Source organism: Ammodytes marinus (genome assembly GCF_949987685.1).
Source record: "Ammodytes marinus genome assembly, chromosome: 8".
NCBI classification, from domain to species: domain Eukaryota; kingdom Metazoa; phylum Chordata; class Actinopteri; order Uranoscopiformes; family Ammodytidae; genus Ammodytes; species Ammodytes marinus.
This window is the reverse complement of record NC_137212.1, coordinates 29,213,338-29,232,915: the sequence shown is the minus strand read 5'-3', so window position 1 is coordinate 29,232,915 and position 19,578 is coordinate 29,213,338. Positions and strand designations below refer to the sequence as shown.

Below are 19,578 nucleotides of genomic sequence, written 5' to 3'. Positions count from 1 at the left end.
CTCCCCTTCAATCTGAAAATAAAAGCATTATGAAATGTTGTAGTTTTTGCCTTTTATTTACAGGATTTCTGAAAGGATTTCCACTCCGCTCAGCAGCACAGAACAAAAGATGGGGTTAGAAATCAGACCACACATGAACCATTTTTATTGAGCTATTTATAGAGTTATTAGGCATTTCGTCCAACCTTGTATGACAAACAGCAGTATTTCACAGCTGGGCACACTGTCAAATATTGACAATGCAGCTTTAGCCTTGTTCACATAAAAAAATATTTGCTTTCTCGTTTATAACCACCTCTCCCACTCGTTCTGCCCCTACAGTACTTTTTTTTAAAAGGAAAAAAAAGGAAGCTAAATAAATAGATACCATGTTACGTAAAAGGTGAAACGCAGGCTTGAGTTGTGTTGCCATGTTCGGGTGTCACTGAAACTACAATACGGCTGATTATGGCTGAAGGAGTGAGTGGCTTATACTGTGGGATGGATCACCAATGGTTTATTTTGTACATGATGTAGTCACCGGTTTAGTTGATCTGGGCGCAGCAGCATTGGAGGCAGTGTGTGGTCATACTGTAAAGGGCTTTAGTCATAGAGTAAGAGTTAACCTGTGTGGGCGATTACTGGCCTTGCTTCAACCTGATCCGTGTTTGGTTGCTGTATGCGCCCGGAAACTGGAAGCAAGAAATAACTGAACGATATTTCCAATATATGATCAGCGTTTTGAAGAGGTCTAAACCAGCTCATTGAAGCTGTTGTGTAGCTCTCTGTTCTAGTCACACCTGGACACAAAGGTATTCTAGTGGTTCAGGTCTCTCTAAAACATTGCACCAGTGTAAAACAGGATTAACTAAAGTAGGGAAAAGTTCTGCGGCCTGTCGGTCTCTCTGCCTCAAATAAAAAAAATCTCGACTTCAGTTTCTTTCTTATGTGCTTCTTCGGGGTTTGAATCCTCAGAGTGGAAAAATGAAAAAGTGTCACTTGGAGAGGTGAACTAGACAACCAAGCAACACCAGCCAACTCCTGGAAGAGGAAGCTGGCAGCACTTGGACTCAGGTTATTCATAACATCATCTAAATAAACAAAAAAAAAGGCAAAAATTCTTAAAATGGACTGAGAATCTGAGTGGGAGGGAAGTACTGTGAGTCAGGAACCTTTTACAAGTGTGTTGGAGGGCAGCAGTCAGTAACAATCCAGTCCCCTCTCTAGCATCGTTTCCACTGAGCGGTGCGGTTCGGTGCGGCTCACACATTCGTTGCGTTTCCACTGTCAAAAGTTGGGAAGGGGACCAAAATAGGCGAGCTGAGCGGCACCTTTTCTTTCGTCATCCTTTTGTTGGGGTACCAAGCCGTCCCAAAGGGGTGCGCAGCTCTTTGTTTATTGGGAGTTTTTTTTCCTCTTCATTGGATTAATCAGCTTGCTGCACTGTGTCCCGCTGCTACCATGTTACCATAGTTACCTAGCTGCTGCGGTCAGTGCCGGTCGACGGCCCCGACCGATAGACTGTATATACTCTGACCGTCTGGCACAAACCCTGAATACCAAGTATGGATACTGTCGGCAGTGGAAACACAAGCCAGATCTATGGGGTCACCGTGCCCTGCTGAACCGTGCCGAACCAAACCGAACTGTGCTGCTCAGTGGAAACGAGGCATGATCTCTCACGCACCTTGTGATGAGATTACAGTTTTAACACAGAGCTACAGTCCCAGCCCCCACTCGCTCATAGCTGGCCTCTGTAACTCCACGTATTCTTCTTAATGTGTATCCAACTTCTATACTTGATGAAGAGAAATCCTTGATTTGTTTGCATTCAACAACTACACCTCCCATGAGGCTTTGTTTGTGCAGCAAGGCAAGTTGTTATTTAATGCTCAGAAAATAAGTGTCAAAGCCACCGAGTTCCAGACTTTAGTGGATCAAAGGCCAGCTAGGAGACGAGGGTAGGGCTTTCTCTACAGCAACAGTACCATATTTTACACGTATGTACAGAGTAAACCTGAAAGTCTTTCGTCACATTAAAATCCAGCGTCTGGCTTGATGAACAGGGCAGAGAAGGCGAACGCCAGGAAAACAATCCCTCCGATGATTGTAACTATGGAAACAGACAAAGTAGAAAGAAGTTCATTTATTATATTATTAGACAAACAGCCATTGCATCTGTACTGCTTTTTTTTTTTTTTTACAGATGAAACAAGTGTTGTAATGTTTTCTCACTTCCTCTTTTTAAACGTGGCCCTGAAAACTAAACAGGAATGTGAAGAACACAAATGTGCAACACAACTGCTTTTACTTCAAAGGTGTTGTCTAAACAAGAACCGGGGCATCATTTATTAGTCCCTGTGGACAAAGGGTCAACAAGGTGTTCTCTTGGACCCTACAGCAGCTGAACCATGTTGGGTTAAATAGTGTTTGACTTGCTATGGTTGCCGTGCAACACTGAGCAGGACACGTCACGCCAACATTACCGGATGGATTTAAGTGGAGGCAGAAGAGGGGGAAAACCAGCATGTTAGCCGCTTTGTCATTAGTGTCGTAAATGCTGAATCATAAAACATAACTCAAAATGTAACACTGCCTGGTTTAGAATGGCCAAATATGTAACGTCCGGTCTGCAGCGCCAACAAAAGAAAACTGATAACTGGAATAGTCATGAAAATAGACTGTCTCACCTGTTCTGACGGATATTTTCTGGGCGATCATTCTCCCTCCAACCACAGCCAGTCCTGTACACATACAGTGTCCAAGTGTACCACCCACTGCAACTCCAAACGGATCCTGGCAATTTAGAAACAACAAAACACATTTCGTATCGATTGCTTGAAAAAAGTATACATAACCTTTAGTAAATACTGAAGCAGCAGTGTATTAACACAGCATTGAATGCATTCACTGTTTGGCTCAAAAACATAAACAAGGGATTGATTTTTTTTTCCCCACTGGGGGCCACCCATGGTGCAAAAAACTGACAGAGAGCCCCCTTCAGGTTGTTAAAACATTGTGTAGCAGTAGATGAAATGGAACACAAACCTCCCGGGCAGCTAGAATAATGGTGGTCAGCTGTGAGCGGTCCCCCCACTCTGCCAGGAAGGTGAGGGTGAGGGCCTGGATGAAGATGGGTGAGATGATGCTGTGCCACTTGGACTGGGACACGGTGCTCCCTGACCCAGCCTCCAAATCTTGACTTCCATTAGCCAGTTTGGTCCGCTGAAGCTGCACAGACAAGAAAAAGATACATAGGTTTTTTTTTTTTTACTAAAATCTATTTTTACAAATTGAAATAAGGGAGTATTTTCACAACAGTATTATGTCCCAATTTCCTACATACAGTTACCTGCCCCTCAAATTTCAGGGTAAACTTACTTTGTAGGATACAACAACAAAATAATGGGATGCAAGAATCTTTAATCCATAACAGATGTGGTTGAAAGAGTTAAAGATCCTCCTCATGTACAGCCTGGTGATATGAAAGGCTTTCAACACATCTCCAAACTTGTTTTGATGTAAGGGTATTAAAAAAAATTGGTAATGCATTAAAGGTGGAGTGAAACTGGTACATAAACAAAGGGGGCCCACCAAAGATAGCAGCATGCCTGTGTACAGAGCCTAGGCTGTGTATTTAATCAATGGACTTTTTTTAAACGCACACACAGTACGGACAGGCTTTGTCTTTGTCAGGGTTCGACATAACGTATAGCCCGATGGCCCGGGGCCAGTAAAATCATTTGCAGGGCAAGTTGATTGGCCAGTCACTGTCCCGCCCGGGCCAGTGACTGGCCAATCACAGTTCAGTATCTTTTTGTAGACTACATCATGGTTCATTGAAATGCGCGTTGAGAGTCGTAATGAAAGCAGTGTTTATTTAAGACTCAATATAATAAACCTAATATAAAATATATTTTTGAATGAAAGGCCAGTGGACACCGATGCGTGGGTGTTTTGACATGCGGGGCAACAAGCGGGTGCACTCTCGCTCCGTTGGCAGAGCTGCCTACTGTCCGCCTGCGAGTCGACAAATCAATCGACTTGCTTTGCCTCCTTTCTTTCTTCCCACAGCAGAGGTTGAGGTGCAGAAAATGATAACTGCGCTTTTCCTTTATCTGCCGCCGTAATGTTACAGTATTTTCATCCAAGCCCCAATGGTAATACAAATGAGAGGCGTTATTTAAACGCTGTGAATGCGTCTCCGGTGATTGTGTCGGTTGTAGACAGAAACGAACGGAGGGACTCCGCTCACTGTACAGTATAGTCGCGCAGTTTGGCACTGTGTTTTCAGGCTCGAGACATTCAATCAGATCGCAGAAGTCTTTCCCATTGAAATCGCTAACGGGGAGAATATCCCCGGTTATTATTTTAGCCACAAACCACAGTTCATCTGCGCGGCGGCTCACTCGCTGGCGAGATCACACGGTGAAACGCTGCTGTGATCGGACGAAGGCATTGTGTGTTTCTAAGGTGATTTAACGTCATAGTCTTAGACGAGCGTTTAACTTATGCTGCATATTTTGCACTGCATTGTTTTTTATCAATAGTTTGAAAAAATGGTCCCACACCGGACTCTTATGTGAAGCTGACACTTCATGGAGAAGTGACACTCCTGCAGCGCGCTCACGACCAGACGTGAACTCACATACACGGTGAAATCTCCCATTAAAAAAACGGCATAACCCACTGATTTTCGGATTTCTATTCTATTTTTAAAGTCAACTTGAGCGCAAGCGGAAAACCGGTCATTCGGTCGACACATTCACATCCCTAATGCATATAGAGAAAGTAATAAAAACAGCCTACCACAACACAAAGAATGATCAGACCTTCATCTCTTATTTTTTTTTTATGTTTGATCATGACTTCTGCAAGTGAACTATTCATTAAACTGCCCAAATTCAAGAATAAAAACAACCATCAAACTACTGGACTTTAAAATACTGGCCGACTCTTTCAACATACTTTTAGTTGTAGGCTTCTAATTCAATATGTTTGCCTGGTTTTATATTATGTGTATGAGCAATATCAACATTTCATATAATTAACCAAAAGAAAAATAACCAAATCTAAAGGGAATATCTATACTGTTACAGAATAGATATTCCCTTTAGATCTGGTTATCTTTCTTTATTTTTCTAATACAGGTATTATAATTATTAACACTAAATTATGAAGAAAAAAAAAGTGTGTGCAGGGCCAGTGAAAATATACAAGGGGCCAGTAAAACTCGGATCCACTGGCCCGGCGGGCCAGTAGGAAAAAAAGGTTATGTTGAACCCTGTTTGTGGTTATTTGTTTCTTTAATGCCAACCATTGGTGAGTCAGTGAGAGAGAGAAACTGTGCAAGAAGTCTGAAGTGTGTTTTTTACTTATTTGGAATGACTTTTAGTCACCCTGAATTGAAAACTTTGTCACCACCACATTTAAAAATGCCGCTAACGAGATGACTCAGAATTGCAGTACATGGCAATCACGACAAGCAGCACAAATACACCGAATAAGTTGTGTTTGGCTAACAAAGCAAAGCCAGAAAACACTGTTGCTGTTGTTGTTGTGCTAAAGTTAACACTAGCGCTTAGCCTGGAGAGTGGCGGCGTATATAAACATAAACAGTGACGTCCTGACCTGGCTCTCTAGCCTGTGGAAAAGCAAACTTGTTCTTTATATGTTGGAACGTTGAACCAACTGCAAAGCGGCGCTAGCACCAGCCTGGAACTGGAACCTGGTGTGGTGTTGATGAAAGAAGGGCAACAACCTGACCTACCTCTTCATCCTTCTTCTTGATCTCTGCCTGCACCTCCTCCAGCTCCTCCTGGCCTTCATCTGGACTCATCCTCAGCCCCTCCCTCAGCATGCGCACGCCAAAGATGGCAAACAGAGCAGTGGACACATAGTATGTGTAGATTCTTGGGATGATGGTGGTGGCATAGCCAAAAAGCACTGTGGATACAACAATGACCTCATTATTACTCATTGCCAGATGTAGGAATAACTGTGCATTATTAGCTAAGCGCAGAACCAAAGACTTCTACCAACCGGAGAGACAAGTCATGAGTCCCAGAGCCAGCATAGCACCTAGCAGCACAGTGAGGCGGTTGTAACGCATGGCCATGATGGCTGCAATGAAAAATGTCTTATCCCCCAACTCAGAGACAATAATGACGGAGATGGAGGCCACAAAGGCGTGGATGAAACCCAGGTCCCCCTTGCTGGAGCCATCTTCACTGGACACGACTGGGCCTACTGGATGGGGACTAGAGGCCTTCTGCAAGGAGAAAAAACACAGTAATGCACACAAGTTAAACACAGTTTATAGCAACAGTCAAAGGTGTCCGTCTGTCCTGGTCAGCTTAATATTCATAAGATCCCCATAAGTAATATCAAACCTGTTTGATAATGTCTGAACGTCAAGACAGGAAAAAACCTGACTGAATCAGCTCGGATGACCACCAAAAGACTGAGAGTACGGGCGCGCGTCACAACTCCAGCAAGATTCCTATGATTTCAGTCCGACATTGGAAATTTGTCTGTGACAGTCAAATCACAAGAGAAGTGGTTTGATGTGAGGTAGGCATAAAGGGGAAACTAACCCTGCGTTCCAAATCTCATAATAGTTCTTTTTACTACACTACATAGTAAAGTACAGAAGAGATTTAGGGCCACAGGAGAGAAAAACAATCAGATAAGGAAGATTTTTTTTTTTTCATTATGTCGAGAAATGTCAAGAATAAAGAGGAATACTCTATTATGCTATTGGAGTCAGTGGGCATTTATTATTTTGAGCATACTACAATTAACATGCATGAATTGGGACATCCTAAATCTTTTTTTGGCATACTAAATAGTAGGGAAGTATGGGGATTGGAAGTATTGTTGAAATCCCGTCCTTTGTACTAGCAAATCTCTTTTTCCCCCCTAGGAAACATGGTGGAAAACAACCAAACGTTAACTTTTTTTAGTGGGCAACCCTTTAGCCAATTCATACTATGACAGGATACCATCATCACAGGAGTGTTTGATGTTGAGCCAGTCAGCTTTATGAAGACAGTCATGGGAATAGGCACGATTGTAATGGTTCATTCACAACGCTCAACATAATGTGAGTGTTATCTATCTCGATTCACAATTATCACTTATATCATCTTATTGCTACTCCTTTGTCAGGCTCAATGATGACTAATGGGCTGGTCTATAGTTTTGGAAGTTCACAAGATTGCCTTGATTAATCTGTGAATGTTTCTAACGGCGAACTCGTTTGTGTTTAGTTTGTGAATATCTTTTAAAGCAACGGCTTTCAGATCGAAAGATTTGACTAGAGTTATTATTTATTTTATAAAACAGGAAGAATGAAAAGTGGGGTTTAGAATTCACTCTGACAAAGCTGATGTGTTGATTTGGTTCATTCAAAGTATCATTAGAGTGCTTAACGCGATGTTATTATAGAGTTATGTAACCCCTATTATTTTTCAGGTTAGCTCATAGTTGAATGTATGACATTCACTCGTGAACCAAAACGACCCTAAATAAGAACTGGTGGTAAAACCATTTGATTAATAGGTCTCTAGAAATAAAATCCCAGTGTTGGTGCATTATTCTGCTCAGGTGAACATACGAAGGTGATGAGGAACTCAGTGAGACACCGGTTATAGAAACTGGCACACCGGGACACAATGTGATTGGGCTCAGTTAGCATGTGGGGGCTAGCGCAGGCTAGCTTGGCAGCAGCGGCGTCAAAGCGTGTTACAGTCCGACGCAGATAAACGGTTTTATACAACAATAATTAACATACAGTGTTACCTCTTGTGGAGGAAGCTCCTGGACGGGCTTTTCCTCTGGTACCGCAGCAACAACTGCGAAAGACAACAACAGCACGAGCGGAAACAAGAAGCACAGTAGCCGTCGGTCTGCTCCGCCAGCCATGAGAGGCATTACTGCTTCCTCAAAACACTGAGCAAACACACTTTGCGCTTTATGTCGTCTCCCGCGAATCACTTAATATCACTGGCAACGAGACGAGCTAACTTCATATTAGCAACATACACAATTCTAGCTAATACACGTCACGGTAGGAACGACCGAGCCAACTCAGGGCGGAAGTTACAATCCTGTTGACCAGACGAGAGAGATGATTGGACCGTACACGCGTGACTGAAGGGTGACGTACGCACAAGACAGCTCAGTGATTGCACAGTCATCTTGTCAGTAAGAACTGCATGCATGCAAGTCTACTCATGGAGTTGGATGAGTTAAATGCATGACTTACATCCAAGGAAAAAACAGGTCATGATAGGTTGCCAGTCACCACAAACCATATACCGGTAATACAATAATTAAGCTAATTTAAAAAGGTTGAGCTTAAACTGATTTAATAAACATTAATATGCAGATTTACTCAACTTATTGCTAAATATTTTTTTTCAAGTGGTTTCAAGAACTTGATTATTCTACAATAAATATATGTAAATACTAAAATGAATTCCGTACATTTTTACAATTAATTTTAAATCCGTTCTCCAGCCAATGTTTGAGAATCACAATCTTGTGGATTCCTAAAATCCTAGTGTTAACTAACTCCAAATAAGCACAGAATAGACACAGTATACGTACACGTTTACAGAAAGTAAACAGAATCCACTCTTTGCTCTGTATCTTTAATGGAGGGTTAGTTCAGTATAATTACACAAAAAAACTTGATAGTATGTTGTACTTCAAACTCCTTTACTAAAAATAACAACTTTCCAGTGTTTGTACAACAGAATATGCTAAAAAAAAATACGTAAAAAAATAGACGTATACAATATAGGCCTTTATGCTTTTACAAAAAGAACATTTAATACATTGCCATAACAAGAATACCCTCAACACCAACGAGTCTGAAGCTCCCATGACTCCCGAGTACAAGGAAATGTACCGGTGCAGCGCAGGAAGGTCGGCTCAGACAGTGATAGTATAACTGGGCTAAGCAGCAAATACAGGCACTTTCACCAGTGGGTCATATGCTCAATCACCATTGTTTTAACTCACTATTTGGTAGATAGGAACTTGACAATAAACTAAATGGTAATCCTATGGACGGATAATAGCTTTAATTAAAGAAAGATTAAACACGTCTTTATTTCATGTTGTAAATAGAAAACATTTGCAATTAATACATGCATATTTACCTTATCATAAACAAAAACAAGTTATTGTAATGGACATTTGTGATGTCATTCCATCAGTCTCTGAGAGACATGTTTGTTTGTTGTCTCAGAGAGAGACGTTTGCTGTGGTTCGATGCCTGTGTTAGCTATCCAGCAGCTTCACTTGGTCCAGAGCACCATGTCAGTTAAAACTGACAGAGAGAGAGATATGTGTGTCCCCCTATACACTTTCAGATTCCTCAAACATGTGTTTCATTTCTCTCTACAGCGATTTCTCTCAACTGCTCATAGAACAAAAGGTATAAAGGCTTTTCTGTGTTTTGGGTAGGACTCGTATTTGCTTTTGTAAAAGTCATGACAGAGCTGTGCTTCCAGTCCCTGGCTGAACAGCACGTAGAGGACAACGATCCACCAGGTGAGAGACAGGCCTCCCAAAACCAAACCCAGCGCGATGTAGATCACCAGCTCGGCAAAGTAATGCGGACAGGACACCAGCTCGAACCAGCCCCCCTGTGGCAGCCTGTGAGCCAGCGTCTGCACACTTCCTGCAAAGACGCCACAAAAGGGAACCACACAGAACATACATCAGTTCCTATGTTATGCAATAGAGCCGTGGTTAATGCTACTTTTCATATGGATATTATATATCTGTGTTATAAGTTAAAGCTGCACTAATGAATGATGTGCTTCAGGAGTCAGGACTATGTGTAATGTGAAACTCTGCAGCTCTTTGGAGGTCACCAGTTCTCAGTGTTTTTGCTGAATGTGCAAATTGCTGTGCTGGGCCAACAAGTTTCCCTTTAGCAGCTACTATATCACTGTGGTAAAGTCTGCAGCATTAATGGAACCTGAACACATTGTTGTGTGTCATAAATGAACAATAACACACATTTGACAACAATCAAATCAAATATGACATTCACTGTGATGTATTGCATATCATAAGCACATGGCAAGCACCTAAACAATTTAGATGAGGTACTTTTGGAAATGTTCAGCAGTAATGAAATATAACATTAGAATCAGAATCAGAAATTGTTTATTCATCCCCGGAAAAATGTAGTCCTCTTACAGTTGCTCCCATGTTAGAATATGAATATAATCGGATAAATTATAAGAGAATAGAATAAAGAAGGATGTAGGGTTCTGAACATTATACTACAATATCGAGTGTAACATGCCATTTATAGAAAAAATTGAAATATAAATGTAAAAAAACATTTACATGATACTATAAAACAGTGTATTAAATGCTGAAAATGGGATATTTAGGTGCATTCTATTAAATGCAAGAATTGTAAAAATAAGAACTTGATCGTGGTGTTAAGTCAGTGCACGGTTGAACAATCGCCAAAGTTTTAAGCAAAGACAACAACTGAACCTTACCTGACTTCCCAGTGCGAAGCCTGGCCAGCAGGACCATGGACTGATGCTGCATCCATGAGGCCCAGATGAACAACACGCTTCCAGCCAGATGAAACCAGTCCATCTGAGAGAGGAGAGATCCCGTCCCTAAAAGAAACAGCACAGGCATCTGAGCACCTCAAAGCTAGCCCTCAAAGCTAACCTACCAGACCATCATACTTCATTTCATTAGTACAGAAGGTCTGGAATCACACAATTGACAAACGTTAACTCACTTGAAGGCGGGTGTCTGTGGAAATTTAAAACTATTGAATCTGCCCAGTCCCACTCTGGATCTGCCAACCAATCGCATAATGTTTGGTTGTGACGTATGTCATGCGCTGGCTTCTGACTAAAACTGAAACTGCCGCACAACCTCAACGTCATTGTTCTCAGCCACCCCCTCTGTTCGCTGATTGGGCCGTCAAAAATCTGGACGGAGAAAACCCGCGAATATACCGCGGGCCCAGACTGACTACTGAAGGGAAATTAAAATTGAGCGGAAGTAGGTAGGCGGGCGGTGCCAGGCTACCTCAAAGCTAGGGCTGGCTATCGAAGTTCAACACATTTTTGGCACAGACCAAAATGCCTTGATGCCATCCAGTTTCGAAAAATGTCTTGTTGTTCAATGTCATGGAGCCAATAAGCAAGCAGTATGGTTGATGTGCCAAGATCTAAAAGTGGTGGTGATTGGCTGTGTCGAGCTGTAGTGGTTCAGGAGATAGGGCTTTTTGTGGTAATCTGAAGGCAGTCACGACGATTTCAGCTTATTTAAAGTCTTGTTTATTGATATTTTGTAACAATCCCAATGAGCTGAAAAATAAGTCTATTTTATAAGTCTATTTTACGTACCATAGTCTACTGTGTAATGTCATCTTGTTAATAGCGATTTCATAAAATTTGTAACGAAAAACGTAAGCTTTCAGGAACCGGTATCTAAGTCAAGATATTGGTATCGATATTGAAACATTTTGAACGATACGCAGCCCCAGTCTCAAAGTAGAACCGGTGAAGAATAGATCATATACAGGAGGACTCATTTCAACTGTACCTTTTCCCAGACGGTCCGTGCTGAGCGCCGTCAACCCTACGATCACGTAGTACACCAGGCCGAACAGGTACTGCACCAGATGCATGGATCCATCGGAGAAGACGCTGACACACAGGCACTCCTGCAGACGCCTGAGGGAGTGGACGCACAGCAGCAGCTGCACCAGTAGAGTGGAGAGCTGGGGGACTGCACACAGTGTTTATTTATTTGTTTGTTTGTTTCAGGACAATGCACATTAGTGAACATGTACAGCATTACACGTAAAAATGCCAGATTGTAGCCCGGGATCTGTAGTCCATTAGGCAGGTTGATGGTACAATAAAAATGACGAAGATATACAAAAGAAACATTTGCTATATACAAATACGGAGAAACAGAAAGAAAGAAAAGGATAATTAATTAGTAGGTTAAACAAATACACAATTAATAAGGTACAGCATACATTTAGAGGTGGTTGCACCTTTGGTTAGTTCTTAGCCATACCTTTACTTGGCTCTTAAAGGTGGCCAGAGTGGGACGTTCCCTTATAGTGTAAGGGGCAGAGGCAAGCCGCATAACAACACAAGCTTCAACACAGCGATGGAGGAGCGCCAGTCAATCTACCTTGACTGTCAGCGCTGGGCACGCCTGACCAGATGTCTAACAGTGTCGTCAGCCATGACGGGTGGGACTGGTGCTGGAAGGTGAAGCTCAGGTAGAAGAGCAGAAGAAGACTGTTCCAGGTCACAGAGATGACGTAGAAGTGCCAGAACCATCTGAGAAGAAAGAGAAAAGACAGTGGCTTAAGTTAGTTACCCTTCTGACTTACAATCTGACAACACGCAATGGCAGTAAGTCAGTGTGTGTTCAACTGAATAAGCATCCACACAGGTTTATACGATGCACACAATACAATGGACCCCCAATACATCAGTGAAATACATCAAAAACGTATGGTTACCTTTTGGGGACGTCAAAAAAATGCAGCCAGTCGTCCGGTCTGAGGTTTTGTTTGGTCTTTCCATACCGGATCAGATCCTGGAACAGCACGTGAGGGCGACTCTTGTCTGGTTTACTGAGCAGACGTGAGGAGACGCCGTGAACGAAGGCGGCGGCGAGGAAAATAAACGCCAGGGAGATCCACAATACATCAGCAAAACTCAAGCTCAGAGAGCTCCAAGTCATTTTTTTCGCTCAATTCTTTTGTTGTGTGCGACGAAGAAAAGTATTCTTCTTCTTCTTCTTCTTCTTCTTCTTCTTCTTCTGTGTATTGTTTTTTGGCGGTTGGCAAACAACTTAAAGATGCATTACCGTCATCTACTGGTATGGAGTGTGGCAACATTTAACAACCTCGCTTCAAAAAATAAAAAAATAAAATAAAATAAAATAAAATAAAATAAAATAAAATAAAATAAAATAAAATAAAATAAAATAAAATAAAATAAAATAAAATAAAATAAAATAAAATAAAATAAAATAAAATAAAATAAAATAAAATAAAATAAAATAAAATAAAATAAAATAAAATAAAATAAAATAAAATAAAATAAAATAAAATAAAATAAAATAAAATAAAATAAAATAAAAAATTAGTTACCCTAAGAAAATGAAATATGACACTTATTGGAATTCTTTTGTAAAATGTCTATTAAATCAAAACTTACTTTTTCTTTTCTAAATTTCCCCCTCATCTGCCTTCTGTCTTCCTCATATCTCTCACACTGTATTATAACATGTTCTACGGACTCTTCTTGCCCACATTCACATCTGCCTGTTTCGTGTTTTCCTATTAAAAACTGTGTACTGTTCAGCCCTGTCTGCCCAAATCTCAGTCTTGATAGAACCGACTCCTCTCTTCTGCTTTTACCTCCACATCTCATTTCTCCCACTTTCCTTTGTATGGAAGTAAATGAGTGTCATCGGATTTTGAAAATAAAAAGCCATTGAATTTTAAGCACTGAATATTTATGCATTGAAATAACGTAGGGAAGAACGGGGTAATCTGAGCCACTTTTTACATTTGCTCCCCTCTAAGCGAGCTAAAATGATTTATCACTCAAATTTACACATTTCCCATTAATTCAGGGTGTTTCCTAGAAATGGGCATTAGCAGAATTTCTTCAAGACAAAGGGCAGTGAAAATATGATTGTTTTAAAAAAAGTTGTCATGTGGCTCACTTTACCCCAGCTGTGGGGTAAACTGAGACAGACCATAAAAATCAAGGGGGTAAAGTGAACCACTTACTTTTTCCACTCTGAAACTACCACAACAACACATATTGAATCCTGAAAGCTAGCCACACATTCCAGAACTAATGTCGGACTAGTAAAAGAATGATGGGGTTTGGTCAAATAAGCAAAGCAAATTTTCTGAACACTTGAAAGTAACTCTGAACAAAATCAAATCCAACATATTATAATTCAAAAGGTTTTAATAAGATTCAAATGAAAGATAGAACCAGTTAGATTGGAACACAGTCTGGGGGTCAGAACACAGGACCCTTTGAGACAGCTTGTGTCTGGGGGTCAATAGGAAAATCAGAACCAGCGAGAACAGCCTGGGACTCAGAACACAGGAGAAGACCCAGCTGGATTATAAAATCAGTTATAATCTACAACTAGGCCTACTGTACATTCCAGCCCTGAAGGTTACAGGGAAAGATAAGAAGGTGCTCCTATTTTTTTCACTCAACAGACACAGTGAAAGCCGGTTGGATACTCTACCTTTGGACAATAGTGGTTTTCTTCTCCGGCTGTGATCGCTGGCAGGACGGACTAGGGGCCCTGGTCGGACTTTTTTAATTTATTTTTCACCCTCAACAGACACAGTGAAAGTCGGTTGGATACTCTACCTTTGGACAATAGTGGTTTTCCTCTCAGGCTGTGATCGCTGGCAGGACGGACTAGGGGGGCTGGTCGGACTTTTTTTTTTTTTTTCACTCAACAGACACAGTGAAAGCCGGTTGGATACTCTACCTTTGGACTATAGTGGTTTTCTTCTCCGGCTGTGATCGCTGGCAGGACGGACTAGGGGCCCTGGTCGGACTTTTTCTTTTTCTTTTATTTATTTTTTCACTCAACAGACACAGTGAAAGCCGGATGGATACTCTTCCTTTGGACAATAGTGGTTTTCTTCTCAGGCTGTGATCGCTGGCAGGACGGACTACGGGCCCTGGTCGGACTTTTTTTTTTTCACTCAACAGACACAGTGAAAGCCGGTTGGATACTCTACCTTTGGACAATAGTGGTTTTCTTCTCCGGCTGTGATCGCTGGCAGGACGGACTAGGGGCCCTGGTCGGACTTTTTCTTTTTCTTTTATTTCTTTTTTCACTCAACAGACACAGTGAAAGCCGGATGGATACTCTTCCTTTGGACAATAGTGGTTTTCTTCTCAGGCTGTGATCACTGGCAGGACGGACTAGGGGCCCTGGTCGGACTTTTTGAATTTATTTTTCACCCTCAACAGACACAGTGATCACCGGTTGGATACTCTACCTTTGGACAATAGTGGTTTTCTTCTCAGGCTGTGATCGCTGGGAGGACGGACTAGGGGCCCTGGTCGGACTTTTTCTTTTTCTTTTTTTTTCACTCAACAGACACAGTGAAAGCCGGTTGGATACTCTACCTTTGGACAATAGTGGTTTTCCTCTAAGGCTGTGATCGCTGGCAGGACGGACTAGGGGGGCTGGTCGGACTTTTTAATTTTTTTTCACCCTCAACAGACACAGTGAAAGCCGGTTGGATACTCTACCTTTGGACTATAGTGGTTTTCTTCTCCGGCTGTGATTGCTGGCAGGACGGACTAGGGGGGCTGGTCGGACTTTTTTTTTTTTTTTTACTCAACAGACACAGTGAAAGCCGGTTGGATACTCTACCTTTGGACAATAGTGGTTTTCTTCTCAGGCTGTGATCGCTGGCAGGACGGACTAGGGGCCCTGGTCGGACTTTTTCTTTTATTTATTTTTTCACTCAACAGACACAGTGAAAGCCGGATGGATACTCTTCCTTTGGACAATAGTGGTTTTCTTCTCAGGCTGTGATCACTGGCAGGACGGACTAGGGGCCCTGGTCGGACTTTTTGAATTTTTTTTTCACCCTCAACAGACAGTGAAAGCCGGTTGGATACTCTACCTTTGGACAATAGTGGTTTTCTTCTCAGGCTGTGATTGCTGGCAGGAAGGACTAGGGGGGCTGGTCGGACTTTTTTATTTTTTTTTTCACCCTCAACAGACACAGTTAAAGCCGGTTGGATACTCTACCTTTGGACAATAGTGGTTTTCTTCTCAGGCTGTGATCGCTGGCAGGACGGACTAGGGGGGCTGGTCGGACTTTTTGAATTTTTTTTTCACCCTCAACAGACACAGTGAAAGCCGGTTGGATACTCTACCTTTGGACAATAGTGGTTTTCTTCTCAGGCTGTGATTGCTGGCAGGACGGACTAGGGGGGCTGGTCGGACTTTTTCTTTTTCTTTTTTTTTCACTCAACAGACACAGTGAAAGCCGGTTGGATACTCTACCTTTGGACAATAGTGGTTTTCCTCTCAGGCTGTGATCGCTGGCAGGACGGACTAGGGGGGCTGGTCGGACTTTTTCATTTTTTTTTCACCCTCAACAGACACAGTGAAAGTCGGTTGGATACTCTACCTTTGGACAATAGTGATTTTCTTCTCCGGCTGTGATTGCTGGCAGGACGGACTATGGGCCCTGGTCTGATTTTTTCCTTTTCACCCTCAGGCAGTTTGGCTGTTTCTGGGGGCTGGTCTCACTCCTATAACCAAGGGTAGGCCTATATAAAGAATGCAGCGCGCAAATGGGAATCGCATCTCATTCTGTTTTTACAGTACACTGAGCGAGAGGTCAGATACTGTTGAAATGTTACATGAAATGTGAAATTGTGGACATGAGTTTGCCCTCCTTTTTTTATTATCGCACGATAATCACGGGTGCCATTGTGATGCTTGCTGGGAAACAAAATGTAAAACTGTAAACAAAAGTTTGTTTTCCTCTGAATAAATCATATTGCAAGTGTTCTATTATGTTCTGTGATTTCATTTTACAAATCAGCGTATTTCACATACACAAATAAGTTTATGCAACACATGGTAGAACATCCAAGTTAAAACCAAAAGGTTTTTCTTTTTCTTTTTCATAAATAACAAATTAAAATAATACAGATTCTTGTATATTGACTTTGTAGAAACGATTAAAGAGGCGTTGCGCAATATATATATCCATGTGTTCAATTCATTTATTTTCTAATAACATTCTTGCAATTGTACACGTGGCTACGAAACACTTCACAATATTACACAGGTATTACGGGTTGAAAATGACAGGTTTTCAAATGAACGTAGGAAAACTCCTGGTTGTAAAAAAGGGTATGAGTTTATTTATTTATTTAATTATGATTTTGTCATACAAAGAAAGTCACCTAAGTCTCACACGGTAACAGTTTCACGAAAACAGTTTTGCTGGTCCAACATGATACATTCCTTTATTTCTCAGCAGAAATACCTTTCCCCTCTGAACAGCAATGATGATAGACCATGTGATTCATGTATTTCTCTGTGTTTATGTCTCTAGTAATAAACATGCGCCATATGTACCATCGTATGCATTACCTTAACAATGAGGCGTAATTAATCTATATAGAAACCCGAAGGACTTAAAGACAAGACGGTTGAGTTTATTTTTCATTTTTATTTAGTTATGATTTTGTCTTACAAAGAAACAGCCACCCAAAGTCTCACACAGTAACAGTTTCGCTAGTCCAACATAATACATTCCTTTATTTCTCAACAAAATACCTTTCCACTCTGAACAGCGATGATGATAGTGTGTACATCTCGGGATTCATGTATTTCTCTCTATCCTATGTGTATAGCGAGGCATTATTAGGTTAGATAGGAACACAAAGGACTTCTATGTCACTGGGTTGTTAAATGTTTATTTTAAATTATTATTATGATTATCTCATACATAGAATTGGTCATCGAAAGTCTCACACAAAAAAAACAGTTTCGCTGGTCAAACAAAATAATACATTCTCTATTATTTCTTAACAAAATACCTGTCCAGAGTATTATGGACAACCTTAGCTTCCTCTACATTACGCCCCGGGTTAGAATATGTACAGGACAATTTTTCCGATGAGCAAGGTTCTTCTAGCTGAGACATGCACACACCGTTAGCCAGCCGCTCTAAATATGCTATCATGTGAACACTTTGGGGCCCAGGTGCACGCTTCTTCTTTTTCGCCACCGTAGGCTGCATCTTTTTCACCTCCATAATGACAGCAGCTCTCACATGTAAACAGTACCACCCTCAGTGTCAAAGTCCGGTGCACGGTCCATGTCTAGACCGCTTTTAGATTGGTTTGATTCGAAATCCAACTCTTCCTCTTCTTTGAATGACTCTGCAGCAGGCTCAGCGGGTTGTTTGACAACTCGATTGGTTCTCGCTTCTGCAGGTGTAGAGCGGGGGCTTCCGGCCCCGAGCTGGAGTATCGCACTGGTCACGAGCGGAATCTTGCGGCTCTAGGGATCTGGCTGGCTCTCTCGTGTCGACTCTCTCGTGTCCGCCCTTTTGAGTCTTCTCTCGTGGCCTTCTCTGCTCTGACTCAGGTTCGAATCCCTCCCGCCGATGGGTAGTCCAAAGCACTCGATCCGCTCTCGCTTCCGCTAGTGACCCGCGAGGGCTCCGATGCTCAGGTGGAGCCGAGCCTTGGTGGCGAGCAAAATCTTGATGCTCTGGAGATCTGGCTGGCTCTCTAGTGTCGATTCTCTCGCGGCCGCCCTTTTGAGTCTTCTCTCGTGGCCTTCTCTGCTCTGACTCAGGTTTGAATCCCTCCCGCCGATGGGCCGTCCAAAGCACTCGATCGGATTTAGCTTCCGCTGTTGAACCGCGAGGGCTCCAATGCTCAAGTGGAGCCGAGCCCTGGTGGCGAGCGGAATCTTGTGACTCGGGGTACCTGGCGGGCACCGGAGCTGCAGATCTCTCGCGTCCGCACCTTTGAGTCTCCCCAAGCGGTCTTCTCACTTTTGGCTTGGACTTGGGTTCGGATGCCTCTCTCTGAGGGTATGAACTCGGTGCTTGATATGTTATCAATTTCGCAGGTGAATCGCGAGGGCTCTGAGAGCGAGGGCTCTGATACCGAGATCGGGACCTTGCAGACTCTTCGGTTGCGGGTATTGTATCTCCTGGTCTCTCCTCTTGTTTAGAGTCGGGGTCTGAACCCGGGTCTGAACCCGAGTCTGAGCCGGAGTCTGAGCCAGAGTCTGAGCCAGAGTCTGATGTAGGTGAACAGTTCCAGGAGTAGTCTATTTCGGGGTTGGAGTATCTTTCGCAGTTGGAGTATCTGTCAGAGTTGTTTTGGAGGCGAGCGATATCCCCGACACCCAACTCCAGTTTGAGACCCCTGACACTCAACTCTTGTTTTTCATCCTCCTTGCGATAGCCACCCAACTCTTGTTTGATTTCCCTGACACCCGACTCTAGTTTATCATCCTCCCCGCGATAACCACCGCTTTCTGAAAGTTCCCCTCTACGTACAGCGTTATCCCGAATGGGGTTCGGTGTGTTATTATCAGACTTGCCACGTTCCCGTTGAGGAACCCAGGTCTTATGCTCACCGGTGTGGCCCGTGGAGGAGCCCGCCCCGCCGCGCTTCTCCTCACGACATACCCCCATTTGACATTTAGGACGTTTAACACGGTTCACTTCTGGCTTCACTTCTGGCTCGAGCGCATCTGAGTTGGATGACAATTTGCGCTTAAACCCTCCTCCGGCGTACTCTTCAGCACCACCGCAGAGCATTTTATACCACTTTTCGTCTTCGGACTCTGAATCTGACACGCTGTCGCACTCGCGGTCCCGCTTAACAGCTTTAAATGTGATACCGCTCCGCTTGACGCTCGACGCTTCGAATCTGACCTTTCCGGACCTCGTTTTGCCCAGTAAGCGGAACGCGTCTGCGCTCTCATCCTCATCATCGCTGCTGCTGTATCGCTCCAGGG

The 19,578-nt window shown here is 42.7% G+C and overlaps 2 protein-coding genes across 2 annotated transcripts; both read right to left on the bottom strand.

Moving 5' to 3' along the window:
- Nucleotides 1–57: 57 nt before the first annotated feature.
- tmem165 (transmembrane protein 165) lies at nt 58–8,074 on the bottom strand. The gene is made up of 6 exons (XM_080031985.1): nt 7,783–8,074; nt 6,022–6,250; nt 5,750–5,925; nt 3,028–3,210; nt 2,670–2,775; nt 58–2,092 (listed from the first exon to the last, which is right to left on the bottom strand). The coding sequence occupies exons 1-6, from the start codon at nt 7,912–7,914 to the stop codon at nt 2,016–2,018; spliced, it is 903 nt and encodes a 300-aa protein (XP_079888111.1). The 5' UTR covers nt 7,915–8,074; the 3' UTR covers nt 58–2,015.
- A 555-nt stretch (nt 8,075–8,629) lies between these two features.
- srd5a3 (steroid 5 alpha-reductase 3) lies at nt 8,630–12,812 on the bottom strand. The gene is made up of 5 exons (XM_080032714.1): nt 12,524–12,812; nt 12,187–12,338; nt 11,584–11,769; nt 10,515–10,640; nt 8,630–9,673 (listed from the first exon to the last, which is right to left on the bottom strand). The coding sequence occupies exons 1-5, from the start codon at nt 12,745–12,747 to the stop codon at nt 9,414–9,416; spliced, it is 948 nt and encodes a 315-aa protein (XP_079888840.1). The 5' UTR covers nt 12,748–12,812; the 3' UTR covers nt 8,630–9,413.
- Between the last annotated feature and the right edge of the window lie 6,766 nt (nt 12,813–19,578).